The sequence below is a fragment of the Grammomys surdaster genome, unplaced genomic scaffold (genome assembly GCF_004785775.1).
Source record: "Grammomys surdaster isolate TR1022 unplaced genomic scaffold, NIH_TR_1.0 125669, whole genome shotgun sequence".
NCBI lineage: Eukaryota > Metazoa > Chordata > Mammalia > Rodentia > Muridae > Grammomys > Grammomys surdaster.
The window spans coordinates 228,477-244,386 of record NW_021620506.1 but is presented as its reverse complement, the minus strand read 5'-3'; the positions used below and the strand labels follow the sequence as shown (position 1 = coordinate 244,386).

Here is a 15,910-nt window from a genome sequence, read left to right as displayed (position 1 = left end):
TTACCACCTAGATTCATACTTAGTTGACTTAGTACTGAGAAAAAGTGAACTATGGCACATGTACTGAAAGGAGGTAAGTAACAGCTCATCAAGAACCAAGATCCACAGTAAGATTGGCTCATTTGTCTGTCTGTGTGTCTGTCTGCTTCTTATCTCCCTCCCTCCCTTTTTTAAAGACAGACCTGGAATTCCTGGAATTCTGCCTCAGCCCAAGTGCTGAGGCTATGGACAGACCCATCTCAGAACACGATTTCAGTAGGCAGTAAAGTAGAAATAATAAACCTATCTTCTTTTACTGTGGGAAAAAGCCTTAGCTTTGGTGTTCTCTTTGGGCCAGATTATCCTTTGGCTTTTATCATAAGTGAGTTTTGCTTACATTTTTTTAAAAATTTTCACTCCTGAAAATATTTTTGTTTTATTACTTAAACGCAAAACAAACCTTAGAGGTTTCTAGGATTGAGTGTGTCAATGGTAAAGAAAGTATCAGCTGGATTTTTTTTTTTTTGAGAGGGGAAAGGGAGATACTGTTTTATTTTTTACTTAAAAAATATATTTAAAATTTTATAGTCCCAATCTTGTAACTTTTGTTAAAATCCTTGAGTGCTTTAAAATACTAAAAGACCTATTATGCTGTTTGTTCTTTATAAATAGCTCTTTTTACATCTGTTAATTGTGCAACAGAATCATCTGTTATACACTAATTTTGAGAATGGTTCTATTACTCATACTTGCTTATGGCCTTAAAATTTCATTTAATTTTCCCTAGTAAAAGATAATATGATTACAAAGTGACTTTACAACTATATAAACTATAAGTTCTGGTGTTCTCTGCTGTGCTTTTTGGATGCTATTTAGATTGAAAAAATTATCACTTCTTTTTTGTAGAAAAACTTACGGACTCTTATATACTTAGAATATTTGAGGTTTTTATTTTCCAGAAAGTAAGTCAAAGCTAGTAAGTTTATGCTTGTTTATCAAGCTATATCTAATGTTGAGAAAGAATAAAATAGTTCTAATTACCCCCATTTATCAGTTTAATTAGAAATGTGTTAACATTCTATAACAAAAAATTATGATTTTTATGCCTAAGTGATCAAAAATGTATGGCCTTATAAATATAACAGTCATATAAAGCACGCATCCGGCAGGCTTCTCTGACTGGACTAGAACCTAACCAAATGATTAATTCATGAGTCCTTTCTGTTACAGTCTGTATTACCCACCATTTGCCATTCTCTTTCCTTGTTGTTTGTTGTTGTAGGTATCAGCAGACAGGTGTTAGGTGGCTGTGGGAATTGCACTGCCAGCAGGCAGGAGGAATTCTGGGAGACGAAATGGGATTGGGCAAGACCATCCAGATAATTGCCTTCTTGGCAGGTCTGAGCTACAGCAAGATCAGGACTCGCGGTTCAAATTACAGGCAAGTGCTCCTCTGCAGACTGTCAGTCTGTGGAGCTCAATTAATATTTCATCAGATGTATTGCTGTGGAGGAGGGTCTTGTGAATTATTGATGACATTTCAATTACAATATTCCTTTAATTCTTTTAGTGGGGGACATCAAAGGAAAAATTTTACGAGACAATGGAGCTGTAGGGCAGGAGAAATTAAACATGTAACACTTGTAATGAATTCCAGGCGTTGATGCTTCATTTTGCAGATGGGCCCCACTAGATATTTTGGGTCAATACAATGTCTAAGGTTAGCTCTTGCAAATGGATTGTTTACAAACTCAATTATGTTAATATCAATAGTTTACACAATATGGAATTTTAAATTAGACATAATACCTTTAGTCCCATTTATTAAATTTTACATTAAAATATTTGTTCTGGCAGGAGACCAGGTGAGCATTACAGTAAGGACGAGTCTGCTCATGGGCAAAGTTGGAGCCTTGAAGAAGCCTTTCTCTACAGTTTCTGCTACTCTTAAGTCTGTGTATGTGATGGCATTCAGAGGTGTGCTCACTCTTTTGGAGTGAAATTACTTAGTCTACTCAGTACGTTTTAGACTCTGTTCCCAAGGTCAACACCTAAATGACGTCTAGAAAGTGTAGAACATAATCTTAGTCGGTTTCTGCTTATTTTCTAATACACTGCTAGCACATTAGTGTTCTGAAAGAATGAACCTTTAATCTGTTTGGAGGGAGCATTGAAACGTTTGTCCTTGTAATAAAGACCTGTGAGCATTGCCTTGCTCAAGCTGTAGATTATCTTCATGGAAATCTACATTGGTAAAAAGGTTGTGAGGTAAATTACATAGGATGTTTGATCTTGGACACAGACAAACCAATAGCTCCCTGTGTCCCAGCAGGTTTATCTAGTGAGTAGTAGTGACGGAGTTACCAAGTGGATCTGTGTCCTATGACTTGAGGCACTCATTGTACTCAGTTTGCAAATGTTTTCGAAACAGTGTTGATGTGTTGAAAGTCAGCAACTGCAGAGCATTATTGCCCACATTCTAAGGAAGTGGCACAGAAATGTGTAGTAGAGAGCCAGATATGTCACCTAAACCCCTGCTACTAGAGACTCTTCTCGAGTCTCCCAGGTATCCGGGCGACCTTTTACTTGTTACTTGTCTTTAAATGCATTACTTTTTGCTCAGTTAACAGACCAGCACTTCTTGTGAGGTTTGAAGTTTTCAGATTTTTTTTAAAGAATTCATTTTTAGTATGCTTGTTTGTACACTTGCCTGTACATACATGTTGGGGGTATGTGCATATGACTGCAAGTGCCTGTGGGATCTGGAAGAGGATGTTGGATCCTCTGGAGCTTGAGTCATAAGTCAAAGATGTGAGTGGGTACTTGGAACTGAACCCAGGTCTTCTGTAAAGCAGTGTGTGCTCTTAACCATTGAGTCATCTGTGACCCCTAGATATTTTTCAAAGTCCCTGTAGGCAGAGGAAACCTGTTAAAAGATTTTAAAAACTAAATGTCTTTCTGCTGTTACAGGAAAGCTGTAGTGAAGCAGGAGAGTGTCTGTAGCCATCAGATATACTTCTTTAGATGTAGGATATATTTTGCCTGGAAATATGAAAACAATCCAGCCCAAGAAGTAAGTCAGCTGAAAATGGGCATCTAAGGTTTTCCTGTCTGTGACTGTTACTTAGCATTTACAAATGACCTTTTCTGTTCCAAATAGGTCTGATCTTTATAGCTCTTTTGAGGTTTTCTGATAACTAGAATATCCTGATTGTCCCAGATGTTTCTAGGGCTTTCTCTCCGTAAGTGATTTCCAGAATTTTCTCACTTCCCTGTTTATTTCCTCTCTTTCTGTCCTATTATCATGAACCTTGTGTGGAGTTTTAACATTCTGGGCGTAGGAGACCTCGACTCATCCCCGAAGTGTAGTTTTGATATATAAATTAAAACGTTCTTTTGAGTGGTGACAATCGTACAAGGATGAAGGTAGGGCTTCTAATGAGCATCAGCTGCAATCACTTAACTGTCGATGCTCATATTCGCTTTCCATAATGAAATAGTGTGGCATATTGGACTAGCGCCCGGATCGTCTTTATTAAAATAATATTGGTGGGATCGGCTTCTGAGGATATGGCAGTGTATCAGGCACAGTACAAGGTTGTGCTGAGGAGGGGTGTGCTGGGCTGAGGAGTTCTGTGAAGAATGAATGTGTAACATGTCCTTCTTCTGTACTAGGTGAACTTATGTCTTAAAGAAAAATAGCCCTTAAAGCAACAGGAACATGTGTGTAAGCCAGCATTGCATTGTTGGCTACAGATGTTGGGGTCCCAATAGGAGGTGACCACCTAATTTCAAGGTCTGTGAACATTGTGAAACTGGAAGTCTCTGTGATACCAAGAAACTTCTCTTAAAAGTAGTTCGTTGTATTAATTTATGTTTTGATGGATGGTGTACAACTGTTGTTTCTAGAAGAGAAAGAAGCATGAATAAGTGAGTGCTGGCAGCTATGTTTCTGGAGCACAGTGAACACACTGACTTTACTTGAACAATCTTAAAGTGATGGGTCCTCTGAATTTTATAACAGGAAGAAGTCAGTGATTTACTTCTCACATTTCAGTTAATACTTGACTTGGTTGTCATTTAATTAATTTCTGATGAAGAGTTAAGTCCTAAAAAAGATTACAAAGTTTGAAGGGTAAATGTTACACTTTGTAATTCCCAGTAAGTCCTAGGCCACAGCTAGTAGGCTTTCCACTCATAAGTTGAAGTATTTGACCATGGAGCTATTGACTAGTCTTAAATTCATTAAGTAATCAATGACAATCAAAGATGAAAGGAGCTATTGCATGTTTGGTAATTGATGCTAATCACTCTAGTACATTTAGCCATTTCGTATCAGCTCACTGATACTGAGGCTCAGAAAGTGGTTCACTTGCTGTTAATGGATTTGATTGCCCCCTCTGTGGTCCAGGAACAGCCTGCCTCAGCTGTGGGATTTCAGCTCAGCACGGAAACCTCCAATTCTTCTAACAGAGTGGGAATGACAGAAGTGAAAGGACACAGCAGAGCCAGGTGGCAGGTCAGCTGGGATTAAATAACAGCCCTAAGTGAGCAAGCATATCATCCACATGGCGCTTTATAGACGGTGTGCTGTTAGGAGAGGAAAATGCTGTACAACCTGAAAAGCTGTACATACACATTCAAACTTGTTTGAAGGGCATGTGTTTTAGACTACTGTAGACAGCTGTTGATTGGCTGTTTCCTAATCCCTGTCAAGTGCATATAGATGATAACTCCCTTTTATTCTTACTGGAGGCTATAAAGAAGCTGGCACATTTAATCCTTTTGAAAGGAGTGCTGTCATTGTAGGGGCCAGGGGTCAGGGGCCAGGGCAGAGTCCTGCTCTCTCTAGGGAGATTGAGAGACCCTAACTGGGCCCTGGCTTTGGTGACAACATAGCTTGGAAGTTCTGTGGGCAGGGTTGGGTTTGTTAGAACCACTGAATTCTCTGTTCCCACCCCAAGGTCCAGGGGACAGTGACCGTATACAACAGAAGGTAAAGGGCTCATAAGTGGACTGAGGCATTTCATCATGTTGGAGTGTAGGGGTAAAGCTTTTAGTTAGAGTTGGCCAGTATCTTATTTTTCTTAAATAAGACCAATTATTTTTTAGTTATGTAGATGATAGTATTTCAAATCTCAAGTTCTGTGTGGCTCACATTGAAGTCTTAAACATTTTTAAGTTCAGGAATCATTTCCTAAGTTATAATAAGAATATAAAATTTTACATAATTTGTCAGCTTAAAAATATTCATTCATATTATCATATTCATCCTTTAAATGCTGTGGGCTAGGCCTTGAGGTCATACCATAAAGAGATTGTCCAGGCTTCCAAAGAGCTGAAGAGGAGTAACATACATTACAGTGGGGTTAGCATGGGTTCTTCAGAGGGATGCTCATCTACTTGTCTGGCGAGAAGGGCCAGCTCTATCATGGATAAGGTGGTGGCAGCAGGAGGGAGGAGAGGGAAGTAGGAGAAAGTGAATGTCTAGAAGACAGAGTGTGCACTACATATGGTCTGGGGACAGTGCAGGCTGGCAGAGCCCAGGGTCTGGTGCTAACAGTATCAGCAGTAAGACAAGTGAGGCAGGAGCCAGACCTGCATGATCTCAGTCCAGGCCAAGGTGTAGGTGCTCTTCTAAGAGCAGTGTGCAGCTGTTGGAGGCCTTGGAAAGGGACAAGATATTCAGATTTTGCTTTCAGAAAGTACCAGAAGATGCCAGAACGTGGATGAAGTGGCTGCACTGGAACAGTCGCATGTACAGGGGAAGCCATGGTGACTTGTGGAGAGATTTAGGAGGTAGAAGGGATGTAAACTTGTACAGGTGTCTTATGGTGGGAAACAAGAGGATAGATCAGAGAACCATATCTGGCCTTCTGGTTTGGTGCCTGAAGAACGGATGACAGTTCTGTCATTAGGATTAGAAAGCCGTGAGGGAGAGTGGCATGCGTTCCTGTGGGGACATCACTATTGCTTTTGACTTGTGTGTTCATCTTAAACACCACATAGCATACATATAGCAGGACAGAGCAAGAAAAATGGCTCTCTTAACCTGATGAGTGAGTTCTTCCTTCCTAAGCAAAGCATTTCTTCTTGCAGGAGTTTCAGGGGCATGCTGTGCTGCTGGGCAGTAGACAGAGGGGATCCCCACTTTATGGCATACCAGTGCTCAAGACCCCATAAAATAGTTCTTTCTGGGAGCTAATTGTGTCTGTTCCCAGTGGAGCTGGGGAAGACCATGGTGAGGTTCCTTTACCTGCCTGCCAGCTCCTGTGTGTTAGGAAATTGCAGTGATCTATAAGGGTTTTTCTTTTTTCCTTTTAAGTTTATTATAAGCATTTTCTCGGGCCATTAGATATTCTTCAAAAACAGTTTTAATGGTTATATGATAGTATGTTTTATTCAATAAACCCTTTTAGTATTTACCAAGTGACACTGTTGTAAGCATTGCATAGATGTTAGCTGTCAATTTTCATAGTAACTGTAAATTCAGTACTATCATTTACTTAATGATAAGAACCTGCAGAGATGTAAAATAATATGTCTGAGATTGTACAGAATGATGTTCAGATTCAGGTGGTGTCCACAACCATTGACTTGTGTTACATAGGACATTTCAGTTCTTCTTTGTCTGCATATTTAGGTCATATTACCCTCCTAGTATAAATTAATGCTGCTCAGTGCTTTCTGCAGTACCCAGTGAGCTTCCCTGCAGAGGGCAATCTCTGGGATGCTATGCAGTGTTGCCATTGCTTAGGAAAATAGGCAGTGTGTCATAGTGAGAGGAGGCTCCACGAGCAGAGCAGGCTTCCGAGCTTCTGAACTATGGCTGTCATGCATGCTTTCTAGAGCAGTAAAGATATATTGAAATTCCATGGGCTGGAAGCTCTGGTAGATGGGACATCTTCATACAGAGTGAAGCTGCTGTTGTGCTCTTAGGGTAGGATGCACTGTGTATTATCTGGACTCGTAAGAAACAGAAGAAGGGAGGAGGCTTTTTGTTGTGTTTTGTTTTATTTTTACTTTCTTCTTTACTATTGATGTTGGCTTCCAAGTGTACCGTTTACTGTTTGTTCTTAATTCCTGCATCCACTAAGGGATGAATGTATTTGTCCAGATTTTTCCTACTGTTAACCTCAGTAGCCTTTTTCCTTAAAGAAAGCATCAGTAAGTTTTCATAGTTTATTTTCTTTTTTGAACCATTTAGGGTTTTTGTTGTTGGCTGCTGGTCAATTTCTCTACTGTCTTTCATGGTTGTGTTTTCTCCTTGGACTTTTGGGTATAGGTTCGAGGGACTAGGCCCCACTATAATTGTCTGCCCAACAACAGTGATGCATCAGTGGGTGAAGGAATTCCACACGTGGTGGCCTCCATTCAGAGTGGCGATTCTACATGAAACAGGCTCCTATGCCCACAAAAAGGTAATGGTACAGCGATTGACTGCATAGTTGGCTTTCTTTTTTCCTTTCAAATGTGCCTACATATGTTTCTTTCATTTTAACTTATTTAATTATTGACTTGTAAGTCCATATTATCAATCAGTTGTGAACAAAGGCTTTCTTGTTTAATAGTCTGGGAGTGTGTTTTGATGTCCAACAAAACATAGCTGAGCACAGATGGGGCCACAGGGTGATTGTGTGCATGGGATCACAAAAGGGTGGTCTGCATGGCATTTTACTGGAGGGAGCTTGACATTAGCAGCTTTAAGCAATTTGAGAAAAGTGAATTTGAAAAGTAACACAGACTGAGCATCTCTAATCAGAAATCCAAAATGCTCCAAATCTGAAGCTTTGAGCAATGGTATCATAACTGGAAGAGTCCATACCTGACTCATATGAGAGGCCACAGTGAAAGTACACACATACCAAAATGAATTGTGTAAGAACTTCCTGTAGATCTGCATGGAGCTTGCATTTGGATTTTGCATTTGGGTTAGGATCTAGCTCCAAGACACCTTAGCACATATATGCAAATACTCCAAAGTCTGACCTACTCCTGGTCCCAAAGCATTTTGAATAAGGAATATTTGACCTTAATTAATAAATACATCTGTAGTTATGCTTTTCACATATGTTTCTGATGCAGGAGAGGACAGTGTGTGTTACTTTGAGACTTTCCTAGGTGCAGATATTCTAATTTCCTTGTTTTGTCCTCTTGGATCACAGTGTGTTGGATATTGCAGTTCCTCCCATGCTTGCAGATTTAGCAACAGATACATTTCCTTCCTTCCTTCCTTCCTTCCTTCCTTCCTTCCTTCCTTCCTTCCTTCCTTCCTTCCTTCCTTCCTTCTCTCCTTCTGTCCCTCCCTTTCCTCCATGTCCTCCTTTTCTTCTCTCCCTCCCTCTTCCTCCTCTTCCCTCCCTCCCCACCCCTCCATGAGACAGCATTTCTATATAGCCCTAGCTGCCCTGGAACTCACTATGTAGACCAGGATGGCCTCAAACTCACAGAAATCCACCTGTCTCTGTTTCTCAAATGCCAGGATTAAAGCTGTGTGCCACCATACCCAGCTACAGGTAGATTTTTAAAAAAGAAGGCCTTCCTTCTTTGGTCCTACATTCTGTAGATGTGTTACACCAAGCTGGTTTTTTTTTCCTTTTCATCTGTTTCAACATCTAGACTGTAGACTAGATACTGCATATCTCAAACATGACAAATATTTGCTTAATAAATAGTATAATAATAGTCTCAGGCTTAGAGGCTTGCAGGCTTCAGTCCTGTCAGCTGGTAGCGTGTCCATGTTCTTGATTTCTTGAGTCTGCTCACCTCCTGAGTGAGATGCAGTGCCAGTCATAAGGGCCACAGAGGCTTCTCCTTACCCAAGAAGCACTCTGCAGCCGCTGGACTCCTGGTCTCTGCGAATTCCCATGCACTCATGACTTGAGATAAGCAAAATTTTTGATAGAAGTAGATCAGAAGTATCTATATCAGTCACTGTCTTTGCCCAGAATTTTAAAGGATAGGTAGAAAACAAATTGAATTGAGACAGCAAAAAGAGCAAATGCTGTGACTGAGAAGAAATGGCTTTTAGTGGTATGGAGGCAGTGAAGGTTCAGGAGCCATTCTCGTACTCTGAGCTGCTGACTGCTGTGGGGCGCTGGGTGAGACATTGCCCTGTTTTCATCTTACTATTTCTTGACATCTCTTAATGGCTATGTTGTAAACCCAGATAAAGAGTAGTCTTTATATATTGACTAACTAGTGGAAAGATAGTTGATAGTGAGCCTGTTGGAAAACTTGGGACCCTTATCTGTCGGAGGGCAACGCCTTAAGGACTAATGTGTCGCCTTGGTTAACAGTAGCTCCAACTTCACCTTAAGGACTAGTGTGTCACCTTCGCTTACATCAGTTCCAACTTCTATGCTGTTCTTATTTGTGGTGGTGTGTTTTTTGAGAATTTCATTCTGTAGCCCTGGCTGGTCTTGAACTTGTGACCCTCCTGCCTCTACATCCCTCATGATGAGGATCTCCCTGCTACACTCACATGCATGCACATGGTTGTTTGTTTTTTTCCCCCACTGCTTTTCATTACAGTTTTTTTTCCTCACAGAAAAAAATTGTATATGAGTTGATTAATATTTATTTGTGGAACAACTATAAATGCTAGAGTCCAGGTGTTTCATATTGTTAGGTCTCAGGAAGAAAGGGGCATGGTGTTTTAATTAATCTTGAAAAGCCAACTTTGGAAAGAACACACATGAAAGATAATGAAGGAAGACAGTCTGTGGTGCTTATCCCACCACGCTGCACAGTGGGTGGTGCCTCATTAGCACTGTTTTGAAAAGCTTATTTAACAGTTAAGAGTCATCTTTTCAGTTTGCTAGAAGATGTATCATGAGAGGCTGCTTGTATTCTAAAATAACCGTTATGTCTCCCACCTTTTCCTGATATGTAGGATCTGGTGATTTTGTGGACATTTTAGATAATCCAAAGAGTTTTGTCTCATTTTGATCAACTCATGCCCCTAGAGCCCTAGACATGAAAAAAGAAAAAAAAAGCCCCACCCACCTCCTGAAGTTTCAGGAGGACAAAGTTTGTTTACTGCAGCAGGGTTTGAGCGGCACATGCCTGCATACACGCCTGCTGTGAAGGAATTGTGAAACTGGTGTTTTACTGGCTTCTCTGAGACTGGTTTGATGATCTACAGTTTGAGAATTTTGATAATTTTGTGAAGGTTTATTGAGGTAATGTGCATGCATGAAGAACATTGTGTGTTCCCTGACAGGTAACAGTGACTCACTTATTTTCTCAATAGCAACATAGCATATTATAGGCCTTGATCCTGGTAGTTGAGAAAGATGGCCCCAAAGACTATTTGGTATACGTTCTAGATAGTAAAGTTCATCATAATCCTCTTATCAAAAGTGTTCATGCCCAATGTTTAGATCTTTTCTTCTCATGTCATAAATGAAAGAATGATTTAGAATGTTACAGTTCTTTTTGGGAAGTACAAGGTCATGGGATGGTTCAAAAGCAAAATAGTGCCTGGCCATCTGATGAGTGCTGTCTTGGATTCTTTACAAAGGCCTGCTTTCTGGAACAGGAGTCAGCACTTGGCTTCTTTAAAAGTAGAAAGTGGGGCTGGAGAGATGGCTCAGTGGTTAAGAGCACTGACTGCTCTAGCAGAGGTCTTGAGTTCAATTCCCAGCAGCCACACGGTGGCTCACAACTATCTGTAATGGAATCCAGTGACCTCTTCTGGTGTGTTTGAAGACAGTAACAGTGTACTCATATACATAAAATGAATAAGTAAATCTTAAAATAAAAGTAAACAGGGAGTGGGTGAGATAGCTCCATGGGTAGAAGTGCTTCTGCACAGGTTTAATGATCCTAGTTTGATCCCTGGATCTCATAAGGTGGCCTGAGAAAAATCACTCCAGAGACTTGTCCCTTATTGCCACATGCGTGTTGTGACAACACATGGAGACAGGCGGACAGACACACTCACATACCCTCACGCAGTGAGAACAATAAATAAACAAATGAAAATTAACTGCAAAGGGAGAGGGAAAAATAAAACCAAGTCAGAATAGGAAGGGTGGCCATACACATCTTCAGGTCTCCTGAACATTTCAGACCCATTGCAAGCACAATTACAAAGCAAGGTGTTGTGTTTCCTAGTAACTCAGAGCTGCTCTGTGCACTGATATGAGGAGCCATAGACACTCCGTTTGTTCTGTGAGGTACACTGTAAAATTACATTGCTGGAGCCCTCTTTTCTTCGTTGTCAGCACAAATCCTTGTTTATTAAAGATTTAGCTTGAAGGAAATTTTAATTAATTACAGGTGCAGTAAATCCTGCCTGGGAAGCTGCCGCGTGTTTACTGTGAATGGCCTTCATGTGCCTGTGCTTCACTGGTTTTCCCCGCTGCCTGACAGTGTGATTTATGGCTGTTGTTTTCTACCAGTCCACTGTTTGCCCTCTAGGAGGGATTGGTCTCCTGAGCCTCCGTAATAACGGCAGCACTTCCTCAGACATCTTTTAATGACAACAGTACTACATTCAGTAAGTCAGGCTAATTGCAGATGTACCCTATTAATTGCAAAAACTAGGAGAGGTTACATATTTTACAAGCTTTTAATTTGAAACCGCCCGAGATGATTTGTCTTAAGTGTTTGGATTGAGACGTCCATAATATTCAACAATTCACCATCATTGAAACTCCAGTCCAGGCAGTTATAGAATTCTGAGATTGAATCAGGTGAATATCAATAGTCAGAGATGGGTTGTTATCTAGTAGAGATTGTATTTTCATTGTGAACATTTTTGTACAACTTCTTGTTCTTTCTGTAAGGCATCTTTAAAATTCTTTATGATCATTATACATCTTTCTGAACACAGTATAAATAGGAATTCTGTGGTTCTATAGTTAACATTGTAGAATGTCCCAAATAAGCTTCAGTTCTTAGGCAATCACAAGAAGCTCCACATTGCTCCAGTGGCGTACATTTAGCAGGTCAGTGTCTCGCTAGTTTAACTATGATAAAGCATCTAGCTACCTGAGTGATTTCAAGAACTCATTTTGGGATTGGGCACCTTAGGGGTAAGTGGGTGACCATGGGGAGCCTGTGCAACAGTTGGAAGTCCCAGGGCCCAGGAACAAGTGAACTCACATTTTCAGGGCTTAGCCAAAGGCAGTCAAATGATTGTTTTGTAGATTCAAGTGGTGGTTTAACTTCCACTGTTTATTTCAAGCCGTGGGCAACTATAAATATTCTCTGTTTCTATCTCTTAACGTGCACAGCCAACACCAGGACAGCAGGACACAGCTGACACCCAGACAGCACTCAGGCATGGAGCATCCATTGCCGTCACTTTATGCTCTACCTACTCCATGGCTTTGGGGTGCCCTTGCTCTCCTGGAGGGAAACAGGGATAGAACTGGGTGCTGCTTGCCTAGAATCTTGGAAGAGTATGCAGATGTGGAGGAAGTGAGGGAATTAGCTCTAGCGTCTCAGAGTTATGGGGTTCATGGGTGAGGTTAGGGGGTGAAGTCTGCCCCTTGCGGTGGTTCTTCTCTACACTGACCCCTACCAGCCGAAGGAATGGCGTGCTTTAAGGAGGATTGAGTCTTAGTTGCCTGCTCATGTTTGCAAGGCTGTGCACCAAAATAATTAACTTATTGGTGTAGTATTCTGCATTAGACACTGAACTTTTCAAGTGATATATGGCAAAAGAGCAGTCACTATAAGAATACAGTTGATGCTTGCTGGGGCTTTATAAGCTCCTTAGATGCCTTGTGTGCTTCAACACACGAGCAATTTCCCACCTCAGTTTCTCCTTAATACTCCTTTATACATGCACGCACACACAGATGGATACACACTTAAGTGTCATCTGTATACCCTGTTTTGAGACAGGGTCTCATTGTGTAGCTGAGGACAGCCCTGAAACTTTGGATCCTCTGACCTCCATCCCCAGAGTGCTGAGATTACAGGTGTGTACCAACCAAAACCAGTTTTTTCAGTTCTGGGAATTGAACCCAGGGCAGCCTGTGTGTTAGACAAATACCTGTTATCTGAGGTGCTTGTTAACCCCACATGAATTTTTTTCATTTGCATTTGCTTATGCTTGTGTGAGTGTGACAATAAGCTCTTGTGTACCATGGTACTACATATGGAGGTGAAGACAACTTGTGGGAGTTGTTCTCTCTTTGTGCTTTGTGAATTTTTGGAATTGAACTCTAGTTGTCAGTCTTAGTGGCAAGTGCCTTTATCCACTGAGCCAGCCTCATCCCTCCCTTTCTTTGAGCTAGGGTTTTATTGTACAGTGCAGGTGGACTTGAACTTATAAGCCTCCTGCCAGATTAACTGCTCCCCCAGTTGGTCTGATTTTTCTTGTGCACCTTCTCTTTTGAATGCTTAATTTTTGAGGGTTTCTGATCTGCAGAGATAGCTCTGCATTCACTCCATAAGTGACTTGTTTCAAGCTACACACTGCGTCTGTTCTTCAGTTTGTCTTTTCAAAGAATTACTTATTTGTTGGTTCTGTCCATTATTGTTTTGGCTTTGAGACAGGATCTGACTGGCTGGCCCTGGCTGGCCTGGCACTTCCTACGTGAACCCTGTGTTCTGAGTGCTGCCATCACACAGTCTGTCGTTTTTTCTCCCATGCCTCTTGAGTTGCTTGTGTGTCTGGGTTTGTGCTTTCCGAGAGTGTGCATGTAAAGGATTGAGATCTCCATGTCTGAGCCATACTATGAGGAACAGCCCTGGCAGCATGCTCAGGTCCTGTGTCCTCAGTTTGAGTCATGTCTTTGCTTGGCTTATTCCTTGACCCTGACCCAATTGGACCCCTGACCCAATGCCAGAAGCTGTCCAGATTGCTTTGGCAGCTTTGCCCATGGTTGTTACAGTGTTTTATGCAGGTAAATGTTCCTGGTCTTTTAAAAAAAAAATGTCATTCCCTTTTAAGAGATACAATAAGTAAGATAGAAGATGTATCTGATATTTTTATTGTAAATTCTGCCCTCTCTTTTTTGCATTTTCTTGGTGTATCTTTGCTGATCCCCAGTGTCCTGTATCAGTCTGTATAGGTATCCTTTAAGCTCAAGGCTGTGTTTTTGTCTTCCTTCCTCAGTATGTGCTCTTATGTGAGGTACATGGAGGTCAGAGAATACCTTTGTTAGAAGCAGCTCTCTTTCCACCATGCAGTGGGTACAGGGTCACACTCAGGTCACCAGGCTTGTGGACAAGCGTCTGTATTCACTGAGCTGCCTCACTAGCTGAAGACCTTGTCTTAAAGTAAAGGTGGACAATACCTGAACAACATTGGAAGTTATCTTCTGGCCTCCACATCCATGTGAACACATGTGCGCATGCGTAGAGAAGGTGGAGGTTTGGGTCCACTTTGATATTCATTCCCCTCATTTCCCCATAGACTTTATTAATTAAACAGAAATTACAGTAATATTTAAAATATATCCCTTTTCATTATTTAAAAGTACTCTATATAATACTTAATGTTTTAGCAGGCCTTTTAAAGACATTTGTGCATTAACACACAATTTTCACTCCAGAGCTTTCTTGTGTAATATGGTAAGCAGCAGTGCAGCCTAATACAGGACGATGGTAGCTTTGGAGTGGGCTGCCTTTAGCCCTGGAACCCCGACTCCACCGCAGGACCTGATCCCAGCCATAGTTTCTGTTTGTAGATGAGGAGTTCATGATGGTCACTGTCCTTGCTCCAGGAGTTGGTCTGAGCATGCTCTCTGTCAGGGCACCACCCCAGTAGCTTTCTGTGGGAACATCTCACCTGTACTTCCCTGTGTGCCTGGACAGCTTCTAGGTGACTTATTTTTTGAACTCCTGACTCACTGAAGTCCCGCTCAAGCAGGATTCTAGCTTTTGACCTTTCCCTGATAAGAATTATATATTCCTCTTCAGAAAAATTATTTATTTCTGACATTTCTAGATCTCAGAAAGATGCTCAATGAGGACTATCTCCTTAGAAGGAAAACTTTTCCTTATGCTCTCAGCCCAGACATTTCTTCTTTATTCAAATTAAATTTGAAGATTCAGTCATCTAGGCAGATATGCGCGGGATAAGACCTTCCATGATTTTGCTGACATTTGGAGATGTTTTTCTCCAGACTCAGATCTCCTAGCTGTGGGAATTTGTATTACACTTTACGTGTTCTTGCCCTCACACCATTCTTATGTCTATATCTTTGACTGTTTCTTTCACTTTCCTGCTTTTGTTGTAGTGATCATTTTCCCTCAACTTTGTTTTAAAGATGTAATAGGGACAGACACAAAGGGTGATTTAGAGAAGCAACAGTTGAACAAACAATCTCATTTCTATGACTACCTTCTTTGAGGGTCCCACTTTAGTGTGTTTACTATTTTGCAGATTAACCAAATACAAAGTCCTGATGTATGGTATTAGATTTGTATGTGTGTTTGTATATTTTTATGGTGTGTTTTAGGTGGTCTCATAATAATCCAAATCTAACCTTTTGCTTCTTACTTACATCTGCCCTTACTGTGCTATTGTGGTTCTAGGAGAGGCTGATTCGAGATATTGTTCATTGTCATGGAGTTTTGATAACTTCGTATTCCTACATTCGACTGATGCAAGATGACATTAGCAGACATGACTGGCACTATGTCATCTTAGATGAAGGACACAAAATTCGAAATCCAAATGCTGCAGTCACCCTTGCTTGCAAACAGGTATCGGTGCTTACAAAGAGGGGGGTTTTGGATGAGTAGTGATATTTAATTTTAGGACAAGCTATTTGCTTTATGAATACATTTATTGAATTTTATTTCAGTGTAGAAAATTCCTTATACTTGTTCTTTGTGACTTTCACTGTTCAGGTCTTTTGTAAGGGTCATCTGTTAGAATGTAACCAAGCCCCACTCTAATAGGTGCTGGTTAACTTAAACAAGACAGAATTCTTCTCAGTGTTTTCTTCTATATGCAGTT

At 40.9% G+C, this 15,910-nt stretch overlaps 1 protein-coding gene across 2 annotated transcripts in view; it reads left to right on the top strand.

Annotated features, from left to right (window-relative positions):
• The window catches only part of Ercc6 (ERCC excision repair 6, chromatin remodeling factor), a 72,199-nt gene that overhangs the window by 32,932 nt on the left and 23,357 nt on the right, over positions 1–15,910 (top strand). For both annotated transcript variants that reach the window (XM_028787554.1, XM_028787555.1), the window contains exons 7-9: positions 1,262–1,420; positions 7,265–7,400; positions 15,484–15,654. In XM_028787554.1, the coding sequence (XP_028643387.1) occupies positions 1,262–1,420; positions 7,265–7,400; positions 15,484–15,654 (466 nt within the window). The remainder of the gene's footprint in view (positions 1–1,261; positions 1,421–7,264; positions 7,401–15,483; positions 15,655–15,910) is intronic.